This window comes from Lepidothrix coronata, unplaced genomic scaffold, assembly GCF_001604755.1.
Source record: "Lepidothrix coronata isolate B3197 unplaced genomic scaffold, Lepidothrix_coronata-1.0 Scaffold176, whole genome shotgun sequence".
Lineage (NCBI taxonomy): Eukaryota > Metazoa > Chordata > Aves > Passeriformes > Pipridae > Lepidothrix > Lepidothrix coronata.
This window is the reverse complement of record NW_016690356.1, coordinates 28755-49123: the sequence shown is the minus strand read 5'-3', so window position 1 is coordinate 49123 and position 20369 is coordinate 28755. Positions and strand designations below refer to the sequence as shown.

The following is a 20369-nucleotide window of genomic DNA, read 5'->3' as shown; positions in this document are numbered from 1 at the left end:
TTGGATTCCAGGTTGGATTCCAGGTTGGATTCCAAGCTCCAGAGGCTGAGGAATTGGGCAGACCTAAGCAAGCCCAGCCTGGCCATTCCCTGTCAAACATTAACCTGGAGCTGGGAATGTTCAGCCTTTAGGGAGGGGGGGGAATTCTTTGCTCTGGGAAAAACTGGGAATTTTTCCCGGGAAATCCAGCCTTTCTCCCTAAAACCCCCGTGGTGCCATTGGATGCCAGGGCTTTTCCTGCCCTGGGGGGATATTATGGGCTGTGCCAGCCCCCTGGCCCTGCCCTGCCACCACCAAAGCCCTGCCCCTGCAGCCAAAACCTGGTTTGCTGCCCGTGTCCTTCCCAGAAGGTGACATTCCTGAATTTTTTTATCATTTTTTTTTCCAAAAGGACTTGGCAGGAAGGCTTTGGGATCAGTTAATAATTAACTGAACTAACAAGTCCCTCTGGGAAACCCGCAGTGACCCAGGGGCTGCTCCGTGCCCACCTCCTGCTTCAGGAGGTGCCAGGGATGTTGGGAATTCCTGCCCCGATGCTCCAGGTGTCCTGCACTTCAAATCCTCCTTTCTCTTCCCGCCATTCCCACTTTGGCAGAGCCTCTCTGAGGATAAATCCCTGTGGAAGAGGCCCAGGAACCAGCTGGAGGCTGGAAGAGCTTCCATGTCCTCCCTGAGGAATGTGGGAGCTGTGGGAGCAGTTTCCCCAAGGTGGTGTTTTTCCCTCTGGCTGGGTTTGGAGCTCCTGGCTGGCAAAAGCAGGAATTCTGCAGGTGTTCCATGCACTGCATCCTGGGAAGCTGGAATTCCAGAGTGTTCCATGGCTGCTAGCACAGAGGTGGCTACAGGAGTGAGGGAGGACTTGGGTAAGGAAAGAGGGACTTTGGACAAGGGCCTGGAGGGACAGGAAAAGGGGGAATGGCTTCCCGCTGCCAGAGGGCAAGGATAGGTGGGATGTTGGGAAGGAATTCCTGGCTGGGAGGGTGGGGAGGCCCTGGCTTAGGTTGCCCAGAGAAGCTGTGGCTGCCCCTGGATCCCTGGAAGTGTCCGAGGTCAAGTTGGAGCAACCTGGGATAGTGGGAGGTGTCCCTGGGGGTGGGACTGGATGAGCTTTAAGGTCCCTTCCCACTCCACCCATCCCAGGATTCTGTGAGTCTTTGGCTCCAGCACCATCTTCCCTGAAAACAAGGAGGGAAGAGCTCACACCCCCTGTGGAACCAGGTGCCCTTTACGGTCCCTTCCCACCCGATCCATCCCAGGATTCTGGGATTCTCCAGGAAGTTTCCAGGTACCACTTTCCCTGGAAACCACGGGAAGTCAACACCCCCCCCCCCCTTTGCATCTGTGGGAGCTTGGAATGCAGAGCCTGGAATTGCTGAGCTGGGCACTCCACCCCCAACGCTGCTGATGGTTGTGCTGAAAATGTTGACTGGGAAAAGCCTCTTTCCTTTTGCTTTTCAGCAGCTCTGCAGCCCAGAACTGCCAGGAATGGCTTTATCCTGCACGAGGCAATGGATCCTGCTGTATGTGGGCAGGGAAACGGGATCATCAGCAAATCCATTGTCGGGGTTTCGTTCCCAGCTGGGGCTCGGAAAGGGTTTTTTGGCAGGGCCGGTGCCAGTCGCTGAAAGGAAAAAAAATTCCCCCCCAAAGAACCCACCTGGGAGGGAATTCTGCTCTTGGAGCCACATCTATCAGTGCTTTGAGGGTATAAATTGGGATAAAATGAGTAAGAGGCAGCATAAAAAGGCACAGGAGATATTAAATATGTGTTAAATAACGTGCTGGGAGATCGTGGAATCATGGAATGGGTTGGGTTGGGAGCTTAAGGACGATCTTGTTTCACCCCCAGGAACTCCTTCCACTAGCCCAGGTTGCTCCAGGTTCATCCAGGGCTGGGATTTGCCCATCACCACCTCATTATTCTGCAGATCACTGGAGAGGTTAAATTTGAAGCAGTGTAAGATCTGAGTGGTTTTGGCTCTCTGGAGGAAGAGCTTTCACCAAAATGAAGATGTTTTTACCAAAAATGCAATAGACTCTTTAAATGTTCAATTGAAGCCTCCAGCAGTCCACAGGCTGAAGGAACATCCCCGCTGGATGCAGGTTCCCTGGATGGGTGCCCTGTTGGAGCTCCCTGAGGAGCCTCTTGGCTCAGCTGCTCCCACAGACAGGAGGGTCAGGAGGGAGGATTTGGAAGCAGCAGGACCTGATTTCCCTCTCCACTGAGCACAGAGAGGGAAACTCCAGTGTCTGAGGAGACTGAGCCCAGGGAATGTCAGCCCACACAGCCCCGGGGGATCCATGGGGAACACGAGCCAGGCAGGGCTGGAAGCAGGAGAACCAGGAAGGTTCTGGAAGGAAGACCAGGCTGGATGAACTTGGAGCAACCTGGGACAGTGGAAGGTGTCCCTGCCCAGGGCAGGGGGTGAGGCAGGATCGGCTTTAAGTTCCCTTCCAATCCAAGCCATTCCAGGATTCTGTGATCCTTGGAATTGGGTTCATCTTTCAGAATGCTCCTGAGAGGATTTGGGGTTGCCTTGGGTTGGTTTTGGTTGCAAGGTAGGATTTGGAGATACTTCCTAATGAGGGAATTGTGAGTTCCATTGGATTTACTTAAAGTTTATGCTATTCACAATGCTTCTGGAAGTTTGCTTTGCTTCTGCCCAAAATAGCTGCCTTATTTCATCCTTCCTGTTTATCCCTCCTCCCTTTGAAGCGTTCCTTGCTCCCACCTTTGTGGGGGAGAGGAGGAGGCAGCGCTGGAATTGGGATGTTTATCTCGGTATAAAAATCCACTCCTGCTCCTGCAGAGGAAAAACAGGGAAACCACAAACCCGAGGGGTTTTGGCAGCAGGAATTGATGGAGAAATTAGTAACAATTCAATTTGTTTGGGAAAAGAAAAGGATATTTTCCTGCTGGTTCTACCTTGCTCTCCCAGTGCATTATCCCTGTGTTTGTGTGAATACATCTCCATATTTATCCATTATTTAGTGACATGGGAGAGCTTGGCAGTTTATAATCCATTAAATTCAGGCTCACAGCAGTGATCAAAGACCCCACATCCCTCACAAATCATTCCCTGTTACCTGAAACCAGGAACGACAGAGGGAATCGTGGCCTCTTTTTGCAGGAAAACAGCTGAATGTTGGAGCTTCTCTCCTGCTTGTTCCTATTAACATTTCATCAATGGAATTCCAGGAGAATTAGTAGGTGAATCTCGGGATTCTGTGGATTTATGTTGTGCAGCTTCTGGGAAAATGTCCCTGTTTTCCAAGGACGCTTTGCTGAGTTAAAAGGGGGCACTCGGAGTGTCCTGAAGTCACAGGGAAATTCCTGCAGGTTCATTCCTGGAAAATGAGATGCAAGAAGAGACAAGGAGAAAAAACCTGGGGGTTTGGGAGATGGAGCAGAGGAAAGTCAGGAAGCAAAGGTGCTTCAGCTGCAGTTGGATGAAGCTGCTCCGTTCCACGGCCACGGCTCCGTCGTGGCAAGTCGGGAGCCAAGGAAAAGTCTGCAGCAAATGGAGCTGAAGAGTCAAGGATTAAACAATCTCTGCTGATTTCCTGGAGGGTTTGTGCTGCTGGATGGATTTGCCTAAAATAAACTGCTGCATGCCTGGGAAAAAGGGCAGAGCATCCCTGAGTGCTGCTCCCTGGGGAACGGCTGGGGCTGCAGAGCCAGGGGTTTGTATCCCCCGTTACCCACCTTTCCATGAAATGGGATTTTCAAAAAGCAGAGGAGGAGGTTCAGCACCAGGTTCCCAGTCCTGGGGGTGCCAGGCTTTTAGGGAGGAGGATTATCCTGGAGAATTCCTTGCCAGCGTGTTGGATGGGGCCTGGAGTGAGCAGGGGCAGGTCCTGCCCGTGGCAGGGCTGGAATGGGATGAGCTGGAGGGTCCTTCCAACCCAACCCATCCCAGGATTCTGCCATAGGAAGAACAGGGGTCTTTGGGGCAGTTTGTGGGGTTTAAGGGCTGGTTTTCCTGCTGGGACTCAGCTGGAGCTGAGTTCCTGCCCACAGGGAGGTGGGAGGGAGGGACTGGGCAAACCTCGGGAAGCTGCTCAGCTTCCATAAAAAACTGAGGATTTGGCATGTTGGCAGAGCTCCCTCCTGCACAGGAACGTTATCCAAGGCCTCCTCTGTCCAAATGGAAGTTACACAACCCTCTTCTTCTGACTCTGTAGTGATTCCAGGTGGTTTGGAGTCGGTTCATCTCCCTTTGCAGCCCGGGAGCAGCTGTGCCTGCGGATCCCTGCGAGGGATCGGGGCTGGAGCGTGGGCTGGAGTGTGGAATTCTGCCCTGGGAACCCAATCCTGCCAGGAAAACATCACCCCCCGAGTGCAGCCCAACATCCAAACCCCCCTCATCCCACGGAACCGCAGTGGGCCCTCTCCCAGTTCCAAGGAGGCGGCAGGACCCGACTCCTACGCTCCCAAAAATCCCCGCGGAACAGGTTGGTGGCATCTCCAGCCCGGAAGGCCGAGGCAGAAGAGGTTTGAAGGCCAGAGATGGACCAGTGGGAAAAATGTGGAGCTTTGGGAACCGCCTCCTGACTTCCATTTCCTACGTTCCAGGATATCCAGGTGGAGGAAAACCTTTCCCCCCTTGTTTCTGAGGCTCTTTCCTTCCTCGGGGTTGAATTCCCGTGTCTTGAGGTTGAGCTGCAGAAGGGAAACTTGCTGTGGAAGAGAGTTGGAGACTTTTTTTTTATTTTTTTAAGATAATTGTGATTTAACCTAAATTTTCAAGCCCAGAGTCACAGGATGGATCCAGACTCTTTTTTTGGCCACAGTAAAAGGAACTTTCAAGCTTCAAATTTCAGCTGTTGGACAAACTGAAAAGAGCCATTACTGTGCCCTCCACCCTCCATTAACTGTTTTGAAACATTGTGCAGCACAAAGAAATAACTTTTTTTTTTTTTGCTTATTTCAACACAATTACTGCCTCTTGAAAAAAAGGGATTCCTGGAGGGGATTCCTGGATACCCTTAGTAAGGATGAACCACTTCAACCTCCGGTAGACGGGGCTGGAATTAGATCAAGTGCTCCAGGAAATGACAGAAATACCCCTTAAAAAAGGAAAAAAGCCAACCCAAAAAATCAACAAACTCCCGAATTTGTCAGATTTTACCAACTGGGTTTCAGCCCCAAGCCCTGGAGCAGAGAGTGTGTCCGTAGGGATGTGGAATGGCCTGCAAGGGGACACAGGGAATGGTGTGGATCCGTCCCTGCTGCTGCTCTCTGGATCCTCCAAGTCCTGGAGTGGTCCCTGATCCTTAAAAACTTGGAGTAGAACGCTTGGAAAACAGGAATTTATTTTTCAAGCAGGGATTACTGTAAAAATGTCACCAAAACAAGGAATTTGGCACCGCAGGAGGATTTCACTGCCTGCGTTTCCCGCTGGCTTTGGGGATGAAGTTTGTGGGATTTAACTGGCAAAACTCTTCCACTTGGACGTGACCTTCCCAATGGAACATGTGGATCCTCCAGATTTTAACCTGAACCTGAAGAAGAAACTGAAATATTCGGGAATTCTGTTCCCCCCAAAGAAAAGCTGCTTTGAGGGATCAACCCCAAATTCCGTTTTATCAACGAGGATTTTGTGGGTTCTGTGTTGGCATTCCAGGTATTGGAGATGTTCATCCCAGGTTTGTTGGGAGCAGGGAACCAAAGGCTCTGGGAGGTAAGAACACAGAATTATTCCACCTTTTTCCAGGAATCCTCTTTGCTCTTCGCTGACCCCAAGGGAGAATTCCCTGGCAGCGTTTTCCCTGCTCAGCAGTTGCTCTGCCCTTGGACTGGTGATTTTCTGTTGTTTATTCGATATTTAATATTAATCACCTCCTGGACTTCAATAATTCACTGTCAGGGATTCAAATATAATTCACAGTTTGTCCTCAAGGAGCTTTTCTGTCACTTCTCGTTCTGTTCTGCTCCTCCTGGGCATCAGCTCTGGAAGTTGGGAGAGAAAAAAAGGTAAAAAATTAGGGATTAAAAAGGTAAAAGGTAAAAAAAATTGGGATTAAAAAGGTAAAAGGTAAAAAAAAATTGGGATAAAAAAAAGTAAAAGACTTTATTTCAGGCCTCTGTGTATTCCTGGCCATGTTCTAAAAACCAGTTTTAAGTTCCTGGTGTAAAATCCAGCTCAGCCTTTGGGCTGGACTTGAATAAACCCAGGATTTGGGGGTTCCTTTGGTCTCCCCAGTGCTGCTCCAGTGATCCCTGAACAGCAGAAAATCAAGGAGCAGGAGGTTCCAAACACATTTTCCAGGGCTAATTCCAGAGTCTAAACATCAGCTCTGCTGGGACAGACTTATTTGCAGGATGAGGTGCCAGACAGGGCTTGGTTTGAAGGCTCAGGAGAAGGAGGCACAGGGACAGGGATCTCCTGGATCTCCTCTGTTCCCATTCCTGCAGCTTGGACACCCTCCCCTGGTGGGAATATTGAACATCCTGATCCTTAGAAAGCGATATTCCCAAAATGGGATCACACCCAGGCTCCCAGAGGTGCCCATTCCGTGGCCTCCACCCTCCCTGTGCTCTTCAGGATTTATGGAAAATATGGAAAACTTTCCATTGTTCCCTTGCATTTCCTGACATTGAGGTTCAAGCTCTACTGATTTTTTGGTAATATATAGAAATATATTATTTAAATGCGATATTTTCAGTGGTTTTTCCTCAGTGAAAATCCTTGTGGGAGCAATTTCATCCAAGGTTCAAGATTCCCTGGCAAAATCCCTCGTCCAGGACATTCTCTTTAGAAACAATCACTTGGTGAAGCTGCAGAATTCCACTGAAAATATGAATTCTGTGATGGAGAAACTGCCTTTGGTTGTTCCTTCCTGGGAAATAAGTGCCAGGGATTTCTAAGCAGGAAAAATGAGGCATTTTTAGCCAATTCTTCAAATTTAATTGGGATTTTATTTCTTTCTGTGCTCTGTTACTCCCTTAAACTCTGCTCTTTGCACAGGGAAGGCAAAAGGTGATGAAAGTATCCCTTGGGAATAGGGTTGGGAGTGGGATGTGCCAATAATAAACTGGGAACATCAGTGAGGCAAAACTGGGAGGGTTGGGGCTTCCCAGAGATTGGAGCTGTCAGGGGAGCAGAGAATGAGGGAATTGCTGATGGATCTCCTGGTGGACGCTGTGGTTTGCAGGGAATGTGTGTCCAGCACTTCCTGGGAGGTAAATCATGATTAATGCGGGAATTAACTGTGGGAATTACATGGAATTACTGGGAATTGCTGTCAGGAGGGTGTTGGAGGTGATGTTCCCATTGGAAAGGCTCCACCAGGAACACATGGGGTGCTTTTCCCATTGGAGAGGCTCCACTAGGAGCACGTGGGGTGATGTTCCTGTTGGAAAGGATCCACCAGGAACATGAGGGGTGATGTTCCTGTGGAAAGGCTCCACCAGGAGCACCTGGGGTGCTTTTCCCATTGGAGAGGCTCCACTAGGAGCACGAGGGGTGATGTTCCTGTTGGAAAGGCTCCACCAGGAGTGTGTGGGGTGATGTTCCTGCTGGAGATGTTCCACCAGGAGCACAAGGGGTGATGTTCCTGTTGGAGATGCTCCACCAGGAGCACAAGGGTGCTTTTCCTGCTGGAGATGCTCCACTAGGAGCATGAGGGGTGATGTTCCTGCTGGAGATGTTCCACCAGTAGCACCAGGGGTGCTTTTCCCACTGGAGATGCTCCACCAGGAGCACGAGGGGTGATGTTCCTGTTGGAAAGGCTCCCCCAGGAGCACGTGGGGTGATGTTGCTGTTGGAAAGGCTCCCCCAGGAGCACGTGGGGTGATGTTGCTGTTGGAAAGGCTCCCCCAGGAGCACGTGGGGTGATGTTCCTGTTGGAAAGGCTCCCCCAGGAGCACGAGGGGTGATGTTCCTGTTGGAAATGCTCCCCCAGGAGCTGCCCTGTGCCCCCCTCACGCTGTGCCCGCTGTGTTGCAGGTATGGTGTGAATATGCGTTGCTTGGCAGCTCGGGTCAACTACAAGACTCTGATCGTCATCTGTGCCCTGTTCACGCTGGTGATGGTGCTGCTGTGGAACCGCTGCTCCTCGGACACCTCCGGCCCCTTCCCGCGGATCCCGCCGGGGCTGGAGCGCCGCGGGATGGCCGAGGACGAGCCCAGGCAGCACAGTGAGGAGACCTCCCCCCAGGAGCAGCAGAAAGCCCCCCCCGTGGCCGGGGCAGGCAGGGCCCCCGCGCCCAAGTACGAGGAGATTGACTGTGTGATCAACGAGGAGCACACCGTGAAGGGCAGGAGGGAGGGCAACGAGGTGTTCCTGCCCTTCAGCTGGGTAGAGAAATACTTTGAGGTTTATGGGAAAATTGCTCAGTACGATGGTTATGACAGGTTTGAATTCTCTCATAGCTACTCCAAAGTATACACACAGCGGGCTCCCTACCACCCCGACGGGGTCTTCATGTCCTTCGAGGGCTACAACGTCGAGGTCCGTGACAGGGTCAAGTGCATCAGCGGGGTTGAAGGTGGGTGGAGTGTTTTCTTCTCCTTTGGTGTGGAAACGCTGCTTGGGATTTGCTCTGCGAGGCCATCCAGGGTTTGGGTTGGTGGGAGAACAGCCTGGGGTGATTCGGTGCAAAGTGTGAGGGGGGAACGTGAGGGTGGAGAAGGGAAAACTGTGAGGGAAATGTTGGTGTCCAGTGAAAAGGTTGGAGAGGATCAGAGAATCAATCCTAGACTCGGGTGGAAGGAGTTTTAAAGCTCATCCCATTCCACCCCCTGCCATGGGCAGGGACACCTTCCCCTATCCCAGGTCACTCCAAGCCCCATCCAACCTGGCCTTGGACGCTTCCAGGGATCCAGGGGCAGCCACAGCTTCTCTGGGCAACCTCATGCCAAGTCTTCCCAGCTCCATAGGGAAGTGTCAGCCCATCCCTGGAAGTGTCCAAGGCCAGGTTGGATGAACCTGGAGCAACCTGGGCTAGTGGAAGGTGTCCCTGCCCATGGCACGGGTGGCACTGGATGGGCTTTAAGGCCCCTTCCAGCCCAACCCATTCAGTGATTCCATGATGATTCCCAGTTTTCCCAGTTGCAGTGAGCTCCAGAGGTGCTGGGACACTGCTCTGGCAGTGCTGCTGCCAGGGTTTGGCATCGCTGTTGACACTTGAGTCTCTCAGGGAGCCACGATTATTTTATGATATGAAGAGTTAAAATATTATATTTTTTAAAAAAAGAAAAAATAAAACTACAGAGTAAAAAAGTTACTTTAAAATTTAAATTCAGAATTAAATTTTAAAATCATTTTAGAAGGCCAGCAAGCCTGGCCTTGGTTTCTGAGGAGGCTCCTGCTTCCCTGTGGACACGGATAAATCCATGGGCTGAGCGCTTCTGGCACCTCTGGAACAACCTAGCTGCTCTCAGGCACCTTAATTTTGGGGGTTAAATCCGTGGGAGGAGGTTTTGGAGAACAGCCCAAGGGTCAAGCAGCTCTCCAGCCCCTGGATTATCCCTGGATAACAGGGAGATGCAGTCAAACCTTCCCAATTTGAGCCATCACTAATTAACCCTCGGGGTCCTCCCACGGCTCGGCGGAGATTTGATGGCAGAAAATTCTTCTTGGCTTCCCATTAAAAAATTAATGACTTTGTGAAGCACTTACAGAGTGTGCCACCGTGACCCCTCATAAATTAAAGACCAACTTTCACTTAAGGAATAAAACCCATTAATTCTCCTGCCTCTGGTGCTGTTCCCGGGGTGTGGATTCCAGCTCTTCCCGGCACACGGACACGGCAGGAGCTGCTGGGCCTGGGAGTTAATTGGCTGGGAAGGTTCACATGAGGAGATATGTAGGATATGGAATTTTGGGGAGGGAGTTTGAGGCTATTCTCACATTTTTATTGTTATTTTTTAACTCTCGTCCTCGTTACACCTGGGAAGGAGGGATGAGGAGGTGGGTTGGGAACAGCAGCCTCGGGAACACCAGGGGCCTGTGGAGCTGCTCCCTGCTCAGCCCTTGAGGCTCCAGGGAGTTGAACACTGGATAATGGGGTTGGTTGTCCAGGAATGTTGGGGGTTTGCAGCCTGTGATTTAAATGTGGTGGCAGAGCCTGGGTGGGGAAGGCAACAGAGCTCTGGGAATGCAGCAAAGAGGATGGGAGGATCCCAGATTCCCAGAATGGTTTGGGTGGGAGGGACCTCAAAGCCCATCCATCCAACTCTCTGCCATGGGCAGGGACACCTCCCACTAGCCCAGTTTGCTCCAAGCCCCGTCCAGCCTGGCCTTGGACACTTCCAGGGATCCAGGGGCAGCCACAGCTTCTCTGGGAATTCCATTCCAGGGCCTCCCCACCCTCCCAGCCAGGAATTCCTTCCCAATCTCCCATCTCTCCCTGCCCTCTGGCACTGGGAAGCCATTCCCTGTGTCCTGTCCCTCCATCCCTTGTCCCCAGTCCCTCTCCAGCTCTCCTGGAGCCCCTTTAGGCCCTGGAAGGGGCTCTCAGGTCTCCCTGGATCCTTTTCTCCAGGTGAACAATCCCGATTCTCTTTCCACCTTTGTCGGGAAGGGATTTTAATATTAAACCAGGTTCTCAGACACCTTTAGGCTCTTACTTTGCACTATCCCAGCCCTGGAAGTTCTCACAGTCCTGTGAGATTATTCCTTTAACTTTCATCCTCGTTCCAGAGGCTGTGGCTGCCCCATCCCTGGAAGTGTCCCAGGCCAGGCTGGATGGGGCTTGGAGCAGCCTGGGATAGGGGAAGGTGTCCCTGCCCGTGGCAGGGGGTGGGATGGGATGGGTTTTAATTCCCTTCCAACTCAAACCATTCCTTCATGTTCTGTGTTCTCTCCTCTCTCTCCCAAGGGGTTGTTCCATCCTGTGTCCTGCAGAATTTCACCCTGTCAGGTTGGATGAATATCAAGTGAAGCTTTTATAGCAAATTTCCTTCTTTTTTTCCATCTTTCACTCCCCGGGAATGTCCCTTTAACTGGAAATGCTCAGCATTAATGAGCCTCCAGGGGCTCACATAAGATGGAATATTCAAACCTTCCTGGGATGGTTTATCCCATCAGTGATAATCATTAGCACCAACAAATGTATGAAAACAATGAAAATATATCTTTTTATATTTAATTTAAGTCATCTTTTCACTGTTCCACCCTGAAGAACAAATTGGTTCCTGAGCCTGACGTTGCCAAGGGGGAAATGGTGCAAGTGCCAACTTGATTTTCCCCTTTCAGTGCCAAACGTCCTTGGTTTGCTGCAGGAAGGACCTGGTGATCTGTTCCCACTTTGGATTTGTATTTAGAGGTCGGGAATTTGTTCCACAGAAAATTCAGGACTTTAGGATTTAACCATACTTTAAATATCCTTTGTTTGTTTCTGGAGGAACATGTGCAAATGAGGCTCCCCCACGCAGCTTGTTCCCACTTCCTGGGTTTTCCACCCAAATCCTGGGAGCTGGGAAGGGCAGGTAGAGCTCTGCAGGGATTTCTGCAGGTGCATCCCAAGGATGCTGATGGAGGGTGGCAGTTTTATGCCACACTGAGCTCCTCCCAAGGGTTTTCCTGTGAAAACCCGTAAAATCCCATTAAAAACCCATAAATCAGGGTGCAGATGATGAACTCTGAGATTTTCCTGCCTGATTCCTCTGAGGTGCCTCCAGGGGGTTCTTTTAGATCTAAAATCACCCAAAGCCCAAACTAAGGGAGAGACCTTTGTGAGGCCACAGGCTTTTGGGACAATCCCAGGGAAGGCTGGGATGAAGACAAGGGACAGCTTTGCGGGGTGGAATTAGGGCAAATCCTTCTTGGAGAGCCTGCTGGCTCCTGCAGGCACCACTCCAGGCAGGAACACTCCCAGGAGAGCTGGGTAATGGGAGGGATTTGTGGCTGAGGGTAAATCGCTCTCTGAGCAGCAAATAACTCTTAGAAAAATCTCCCAATAACAGATGCACTTAATTTGCAAAGATTTACTGACGTTAAAGGGATTGCGGGGATGGAAAAGCGTTTGGGGATTAACTGCTCTCAGGAGCAGGGGGGAAAAATCTGTTCAGGCTTGGAAAATGTGTTTTGAGATAAGTGGGAGGCTCCAGTGACAATGGAAGGAGGATGGAGCCAGGCTGGGAGAGCTGGGGGGGTTCACCTGGAGAAGAGAAGGCTCCAGGGAGACCTGAGAGACCCTTTCAGGGCCTAAAGGGGCTCCAGGAGAGCTGGAGAGGGACTGGGGACAAGGGAGGGAGGGACAAGACCCAGGGAATGGCTTCCCAGTACCAGAGGGCAGGGATAGATGGGATATTGGGAAGGGATTCTTGACTGTGAGGGTGGGGAGGCCCTGGAATAGAATTCCCAGAGAAGCTGTGGCTGCCCCTGGATCCCTGGAAGTGTCCAAGGCCAGGTTGGAGCAACCTGGGCTAGTGGGAGGTGTCCCTGCCCGTGGCAGGGGATGGAATGGGATGAGCTTGAAGGTCCCTTCCAGCCCAAACCATTCCATGAGTCTGTGAATGTAGGGAAGCCCATGATAAGGATTCCTCTGCCACTCCAAAGTGCTGAGTTTGAACTAGTTATGGATCTTGGTGGCAAAGGGAACAGTTCAGTCCCTGACCAGGACTGAGATGGTGACCCCTCCACGCCCCGTGTGTGCAGGGGAAGCAGTGCTGGCTCTGCAGGAGGACTCAGCAGAGCTCCAGCCCTGTGGGTTTTGGCAAGGTGCTGACCACTGCTCCTTCTCCTTCCTCCCCCAGGAGTTCCCCTCTCCACCCAGTGGGGGCCCCAGGGCTACTTCTACCCCATCCAGATCGCCCAGTACGGGCTGAGCCACTACAGCAAGAACCTGACGGAGAAGCCGCCGCACGTGGAGGTTTATGAGACAGCCGAGGACAAGGACAGGGGCAGGGCCGGGGACTGGGCCGTGCCCAAGGGCTGCTCCCTGACCACGGTGTGGGACAAAGCCAAGCTCACCGGGGTCAAACAGTTCTCTGCTCCAGGTGGGTTGTCCTGAAGGTGTCACAGGTAACCTGTTCATTTGAACATGCTGTGCCAGAGGAGCCTTAACTTCTTGGGATTCATGTGTTTGTTTTCATTTACCCTTCATTCCCATCCTTCATTCCCCATCCTTGATTCTCTATCCTTTATTCCCCATCCTTTTGATTCCCCGTCCTTTTCATTCCCCATCCTTTTCATTCCCTGTCCTTTGTCCCCTATCTTTGATTCCCCATCCTTGATTCCCCATCCTTGATTCCCCATCCTTGATTCCCCATCCTTCATCCCCTATCCTTCATCCCCTATCCTTCATCCCCTATCCTTCATCCCCTATCCTTCATTCCCCATCCTTCTTTTCCTGTCCTTCATTCCTTATCCTTCTTTCCCCATCCTTCATCCCCCATCCTTCATCCCCCATCCTTCATCCCTATCCTTTTCATTTCCTATCCTTTTCATTCCCCATCCTTGATTCCCCATCCTTCATCCCCCGTCCTCCATTCCCCATCCACCTCACCTGAGAGCTCACCCCCCTTCCCTCAACCCCTCAGGGCCTCTGGAGATCACCTCATCCAAGGCCCTGATTCCTGTCCCTCTGGAGTTTTCCCTGTTTTCTCCCCCCCACTGGCTTCCAACCCTGTTCTATTCCAACCCAAAGGCTGGATGTGCTCATGGAGGGGATGAGGAGTCACATTTCCCAAACCTTCCAGCTCCTGTCCCAAAATAGCAGCTGCAGGAGGAGGTGGGAGCGTGTGGGGTGTGCCAGGGGATGGGACAGGTGGCACAGAAGGGCTGTTTCCAGCCCGGAGCACGGGCAGGACCGGGAGCTCTCTCTCACTGGGATACAACTGTGCTTGTAAAATTTAGGGTCTTAATTCTGCCTAAACCCAGGTAGAATTACAGAATATATTGAGTTGGAAGGCACCTCAAGAATTAAGTCCCTGAGGACACCCCAAAATCCCTCCCTGTGCCCGAGAGTGTTGTCCAAACCCTCCTTGGGGCTGTGCCCTCTGCCCTGGGGAGCCTGTGTAGTGCCCAGACACCCTCTGGGGGAAGAACCTGCTCCCAGTATCCATCCCAAACCTCCCTGACACACCCTAAAATTGCCTTAGAGAAAGAAGAAGAGTGTTTTGGGGTCTCCCAGTTGTTCCCTTCACCACATTTTGCTGCCACCTCCCTGATTCCCCCTGTTCTGTTTGGTATTTAGGAGGGAAACCCATTATTTAATCCAAGAGTTCCCCTTGTGCCAGGCCAGGCTCATTAATAAGGCCCTAATGTATTTTCCCTCAATCAATACCCACTGGAATTAATGAGTCCATTACTTCCAAGGACAATGAAGTAATTTTCTGTTGGCACCTCGGCCCTGGGGCTCCCGGGAAAAGGTTGTCCAACACTTTTGTGTCTTTGTAGTGGATAAATACAGGGAGAGGGGAGGATAAAAGGTCTGGGCTGTGTTCTCTCCTCATCCTTTATTGATGGCTGGGTAATCCATGGATATGGATATGCATCCACTCCTCTGAGCAGGCCCTAAGTAATGGATTTATGGATGCTTAAGGCACAGCAGCCACGAGCAGCCTTTAGTTCCTTGCTTCTCCAAACTCTTTTTCCTCCCTCTTTTCTAATTCTCTTTGTTATAATTTATTTACAAGGAACCATAAAACTCACTTGACAGGCACTGTGAGAGGGGGGAGGTTAATTAGGTTTTTTTCCACAGGAGCAAAACGTGGTGGCCCAAAGCGCTCGGTTCCTTCTCTCAGAGCAGAGGCTGAGCTTAAAACTCCCAGCTTTTCCTTGAAAAGCTTGGAAAACATGACATTCAGTCAAAAAAATTGGGACTGGACAACAGAGCCTGTACAGGAGGTGTTTTAAAATTCCAGGGATTAGTTTGGGAGGCAGGAAAAGCTGCCCATGACGTGCTGGTTGCACGGAGAAACGTGTCCGGGGTATTTCCCACATCCCAGAGCAGAAATAAGGAAACAATGGCCTTTTCCAGGAGAGTTTTATCCCATGGAAAGCCCTTAATTTGATGTGACACTCTGTAAGTGTTCATCATCCCTCTGTGCATTCAAACCTCCAGGATTTGCTCTCAGCCTTCCAAATTAATTATCCTTTTGATCTCCCGCTGTAGGTTTTGTGGGAGAAGTTGATATTTTCAAATCCAGAGAACACTGGATTTTATTCTGTGGCAGTGCCTGGGAGCTTTATTTAATTTATAGCTTAAAATTAAGCTGAGTTTTGCCAATGCAGAGGTTAAGAAATATTTTAACGCACTCATCTTTATTCCTTGGTTTTTCCCCCCATTAAACTAATCGGGTTTTGGCTCTGTCAGGTTGGGAAAGAAAAAAATCCCAGAAACAGTCCCAGGAGGATCCTAAATACCTGCTTCTGGCATTCCTGGTTTTTTTTCCCTTTGCTGAAAGCAGAGCTTTATTCAGGAATGTGAGGCTGCAGCAGCGCCGGGTTTTGGTGTCGTTGTGCCAAGGGAGGTTTTAATTTGGGAACAAAAGGGTGGTTGTTGGTTTATTATTGAGTTACAGCAGAGGAAAATCAGGGAGCATCTCAGTTCTTGCTGTGCCCCATCCTGGAGGAAAGGTGCTGCTCTAGGGGAAGGTGTTCCTGCCCGTGGCAGGGTGGTTTGAGACGAGCTTTAGGGTCCCTTCCAGCCCACCCCATTCCAGGAGGGGCCCTGTGCCCTGCCAGGCTGGTGGCCTGTCCCCAACCCTGGGTGCTGCTGGGTCATGGCTCCCCTCCATCCATGAGGTACCAGAAACATCCCATAAAACGCTGGATGGAGCCCCTGGCACTGCCGCAGCCCTTTAATGGGAGGCACAAACAGGTTCTCCCCTTCGCTCCCAGATTTACTTTTATGCTTAATTAAATAATGTGCAACAGCCCAGAAACGACTGAATTATTGATGGGCTGCCCTGAAAGCTTTGGGCTCCTGCCTGGGGAGGGGGTGGTTCCCCGGGGGAGCTGCCCTGCCCAGCTGTGGGGCGCTGAGCTGTCGGGTTTGTTCGCAGACACCAGCGAGGGGGTGTCCCTGCAACTGGGGAACACCCGGGACTTCATCATCTCCTTCGACCTCAAGTTCGTGACCAACGGCAGCATTTCGGTGGTGCTGGAGACGACAGAGAAGAACCAGCTGTTCACGGTGCACTACGTGTCCAACACGCAGCTCATCGCCTTCCGCGACAGGGACATCTACTACGGCATCGGGGCGCGCACCAGCTGGAGCACCCTGACCAGGGACCTGCTCACCGACCTGCGCAAGGGCGTGGGGCTCTCCAACACCAAGGCCGTCAAGCAGACCAAGATCATGCCCAAGCGGGTGGTCCGGCTGGTGGCCAAGGGCAGGGGCTTCCTGGACAACGTCACCATCTCGGCCACGGCGCACATGGCCGCCTTCTTCGCCGCCAGCGACTGGCTGGTGAGGAACCAGGACGAGCGGGGCGGGTGGCCCATCATGGTGACCAGGAAGCTGGGGGAGGGCTTCAAATCCCTGGAGCCGGGGTGGTACTCGGCCATGGCGCAGGGCCAGGCCATGTCCACGCTGGTGCGGGCCTACCTGCTGACGCGGGACGCGGCCTTCCTGGGCGCGGCCCTCAGGGCCACCGCGCCCTACAAGCTGCCGGCGGAGCAGCGCGGGGTCAAGGCCGTGTTCATGAACCGGCACGACTGGTACGAGGAGTACCCCACGTCCCCCAGCTCCTTCGTGCTCAACGGCTTCATGTACTCCCTCATCGGGCTCTACGACCTGAAGGAGACGGCGGGCGAGAAGCTGGGCCGGGAGGCGCGGCTGCTCTACGAGCGCGGCATGGAGTCCCTCAAGGCCATGCTGCCGCTCTACGACACCGGCTCGGGCACCATCTACGACCTGCGCCACTTCATGCTGGGCACGGCGCCCAACCTGGCCCGCTGGGACTACCACACCACCCACATCAACCAGCTGCAGCTCCTCAGCACCATCGACGACTCGCCCATCTTCAAGGAGTTCGTCAAGAGGTGGAAGAGTTACCTGCGGGGCGGGCGGGCCAAGCACAACTGAGCTGCCACCAAAGCCGCCGGCCGGGTGACGGCCCCGCTTCTCTACGGCCCGTTCGAAGAAGTGATCCTTAGAACTGCTCTCCTGAAATCACTGCATTCCAGGGTGGGAACCTTTGGGTCCGAGCGGTGGGGCCGGGGAGCGTCACCCGTCCCCTGCGCTCCGCCAAGCGAAACCCCCCCGTGCTCCTGAGTCTGAGGCTGGGTTTTGTCGGGTTTTAGTTTTCCTTTTTGCAGGAAAATGTTTGCAGAAGCCATAGAGGTCTCGAAAGTCCCGCAGGCCTCGCCTGAAGAGTTAATCCGTGGCCTCTTAAACTGAGTCTATGTGTCTCTGTGGGAACAGCTCCTGTGGTGTGACGCCGTCGATGTGACTTCACTCGTAGCCTGGGTAGTGCACAGTGTATCTTTTAAAGGCGGGGGTGTTTTTTAATAGGAATTCTTTTCTCGGGGTGACAAACACACCTTTTTAAGTTTTTCCCCAGTCCTCTGGCTGGAGATCCTTTAGCTGGAGGGTTTCTCCCCAGACGTGTGGGCGGAGGACGCGCGGCCGGCGCCACGTAAGCACAACTCGGTGAGGCTCGCGGGGCCCCCGGAGCCTGAGCCTCATCACCCCCAGGTTCACCATCACCCCTCACTGGTGTCACCTCAGAGCTTGGATCCCTCCTCTGGAGCCTGATGTCCTGTCTTGGGTTTTGTGATTCCCTCTGAGAGGTTTCTCTGAGCTTTGGCCGCTTCTTTTTGGGGACACTCATGGCGAGTTGCTGAGCGGGACGTGGAGCTCGTCCCGAGTCGCTCAGGAAATTCGGTTGGGGTTCATTAAGGTTTTCCTGAGGTGATTTTAATTTTTAACCTGCTCGATCCATCAAGCATTTTAGAAATTGAAGTTACCTCAGAGGGCTCTGCAGCTCTGCCTGGGCTTTAATTCCTGAGAGGTTGTGGCTGCCCCATCCCCTTGGAAGTGTCCAAGGCCAGGTTGGACAGGGCTTGGAGCAACCTGGGCTAGTGGAAGGTGTCGCTGGGTTGGAACTGGATGAGCTTTAAGGTCTTTCCATCCCAAACCATTCCAGGATTCCATGATTCACTGTCTTACAGTGTAAGGGGTCATTACACCTCCAGCAGTGGCTTCTTGGGTGTGATTTGCCTTTGTGGCTCTGCCAAGTGACCAGTGGTCCCTGTGCACATCCCAACCCACACATCCCAACCCACACACTGGAATGGAGAAGAAACCAGGTGGATTCTTCCCATTTCCCAGTCCTTTACACCCACATTACTCTGAGGTGTCTGGGGTGATCCAGAGGAGTCAAACCAACCCATGGCTGAGGTTTGCTCTGACCCCAAACTCCCGGAGAGGACACGGATTGACTGTGGGGCTCCCACTGCTCCCATTCCATGCTGTCCATGGAGGTGGGGCTTCAGGTGTTCACCCAAACCCCAGGGAGGCCGGGCACAAGGACAACATCCATCTGCATTTGAGCATTGCTTTGATTTTTTTGATGCTTTTTGGGATTTCTGGCAGAGATTTGAAGCAACTTTTGAATTACTTGATGTTCCAGCCCATGCTCCCACCACACGGATCCGTGTGGGACGTGGGGGTGGAGGAGGAATTTCAATACCAAAGGTAGCAGAGGTGATTTTTGTTACATATCTGTGCGCACACAAAACCACCCTAAAAATGTGCTTCCCCCCCAAAAAACTGGTCCTTCCTGCGACATCTCCCTCCTGCTTCTTCCCTCCACCCTGTCCCCGTTTGGGAGTTGGGGAATCTGGAGACACCCTTTGGGTGCTGCTCGAGAGATGGTTTTGGTGCCTTATGGAGGCCACAATTTCCAATTTTTGTTGTTTTTTTTTTCCCTAATTACATCCAATTCCAGGATTGGAGCGTGGCTGATCCGGCTCGGAAGCGCGAGCTGGCCGTGCCAGCACCATCGGTCTTGTCCCACCACCTGATCCTTAACATCCCATTGCATTTTCTTGGCCTTAGCACTGGTGGAGCTCCAAGGATGCCCCACCAGAGGTGGTAGGACCGTGGAGAATCCGTGTGGAGTTTCTCCTGGCATTCCCTCAGTTGAGTTGTGCGGTGGCAGAGGATCATCGGACACGGCACCAACGCCAGCGGCGCCCAAACCTCCACCAAATCCATTTTGACTTTTTTTGGGGTTTTTTGTTGATTTTCACTCTCCAAACCGACACACAGATCTTTGGCACTGAGCCCTCAGACTCCAGACTCCGATCCGAGCTCTCGGAGCCCCGGATCCAGCGAATCCTCCCGCGGGATTTGCCGTCCCTGGACGCCATCAGAGGCGTCGCGCTCGCGGATCCCCCCGACCAGTGACACAAGCACAACCCTCCCAGTGGGCAGGTGCCATTCCCTGGAAGCTGCCATTCCCTGGAAGCTACCATTCCCTGGAAGCTGCCATTCCCTGGAAGCTACCATTCCCTGGAAGCTGCCATTCCCAGGAAGCTGCTCTTCCCACCCCCCTCCTCGTGGGGCTTTGGTTTGCCGGGTTCTCGCTGCGCCGCCGTGGCCGGGCGGGCTCTCCCCGTGTGGTAAATATGCAATAACTTGTTTACAGGATGCTCTGGGCAGGGTGGTCCTTTGTAAAGCTGTACAGCCTTTGCAGTTCAAGCACAATGTGCACAGTTAGTTTTCTATTCAGCCAAACCTGAGTTTTTTGCAGCAGGAAGAGGTTCCTCTATGTTTCTATACGACGTGAAAATGGGTCAGCGTTTGTGCTTCGTGTAAAAGCTGCTTTATAAGACTGTAAAATAAATTTTTTTATCTTAAGGCAAGCACGGGGTGTCTTCTTCTTCTCAGCCACCCCCCCCCTGGTGGCTTTGGGGAGGTTTGGATTCTGAGGAAGGTGGAAAATAACTCATTTTTTCACTGATTTGCTGGTTTGAGGTAAGAAGCACAAATCGATGTTCTCTGTCTGCTGGGGTGAAGGTCACGAGGTGGGTTCCTGGTGGGAGTGATTTCTGCTGAATCTGCTTTGGTTTGAGTTTCATGGGGTTTGTTAAATCATAGTTTTAATTGACTGGTCACTAAAAACACCTGAACAAAAATGGTTGGTAAAGTAAGAAATTCAGGACTCTTAAAGCTCCAGGGAGACCTGAGAGCCCCTTGCAGGGCCTAAAGGGGCTCCAGGAGAGCTGGAGAGGGACTGGGGACAAGGGATGGAGGGACAGGACACAGGAATGGCTTCCCACTGCCAGAGGGCAGGGACAGATAGGATATTGGGAAGGAATTCCTGGCTGGGAGGGTAGGGAGGTCCTGGCACAGGTTGGGCAGAGAAGCTGTGACTGCCCCTGGATCCCTGGAAGTGTCCAAGGCCAGGCTTGGACGGGCCTTGGAGCAACCTGGGACAGTGGAAGGTGTCCCTGCCCAT

At 52.3% G+C, this 20369-nt stretch overlaps 1 protein-coding gene across 5 annotated transcripts in view; it reads left to right on the top strand.

Moving 5' to 3' along the window:
- The window catches only part of GLCE (glucuronic acid epimerase), a 35888-nt gene extending 16115 nt beyond the window's left edge, over positions 1-19773 (top strand). For 4 of the 5 annotated variants that reach the window (XM_017830295.1, XM_017830291.1, XM_017830293.1 and 1 more), the window contains 3 exons: positions 7953-8494; positions 12708-12950; positions 15963-19773. In XM_017830295.1, the coding sequence (XP_017685784.1) occupies positions 7966-8494; positions 12708-12950; positions 15963-16987 (1797 nt within the window). In that variant the 5' untranslated portion in view covers positions 7953-7965 and the 3' untranslated portion in view covers positions 16988-19773. The remainder of the gene's footprint in view (positions 1-7952; positions 8495-12707; positions 12951-15962) is intronic. The other variant, XR_001877264.1, reaches the window with a different exon arrangement.
- Positions 19774-20369: the final 596 nt, after the last annotated feature.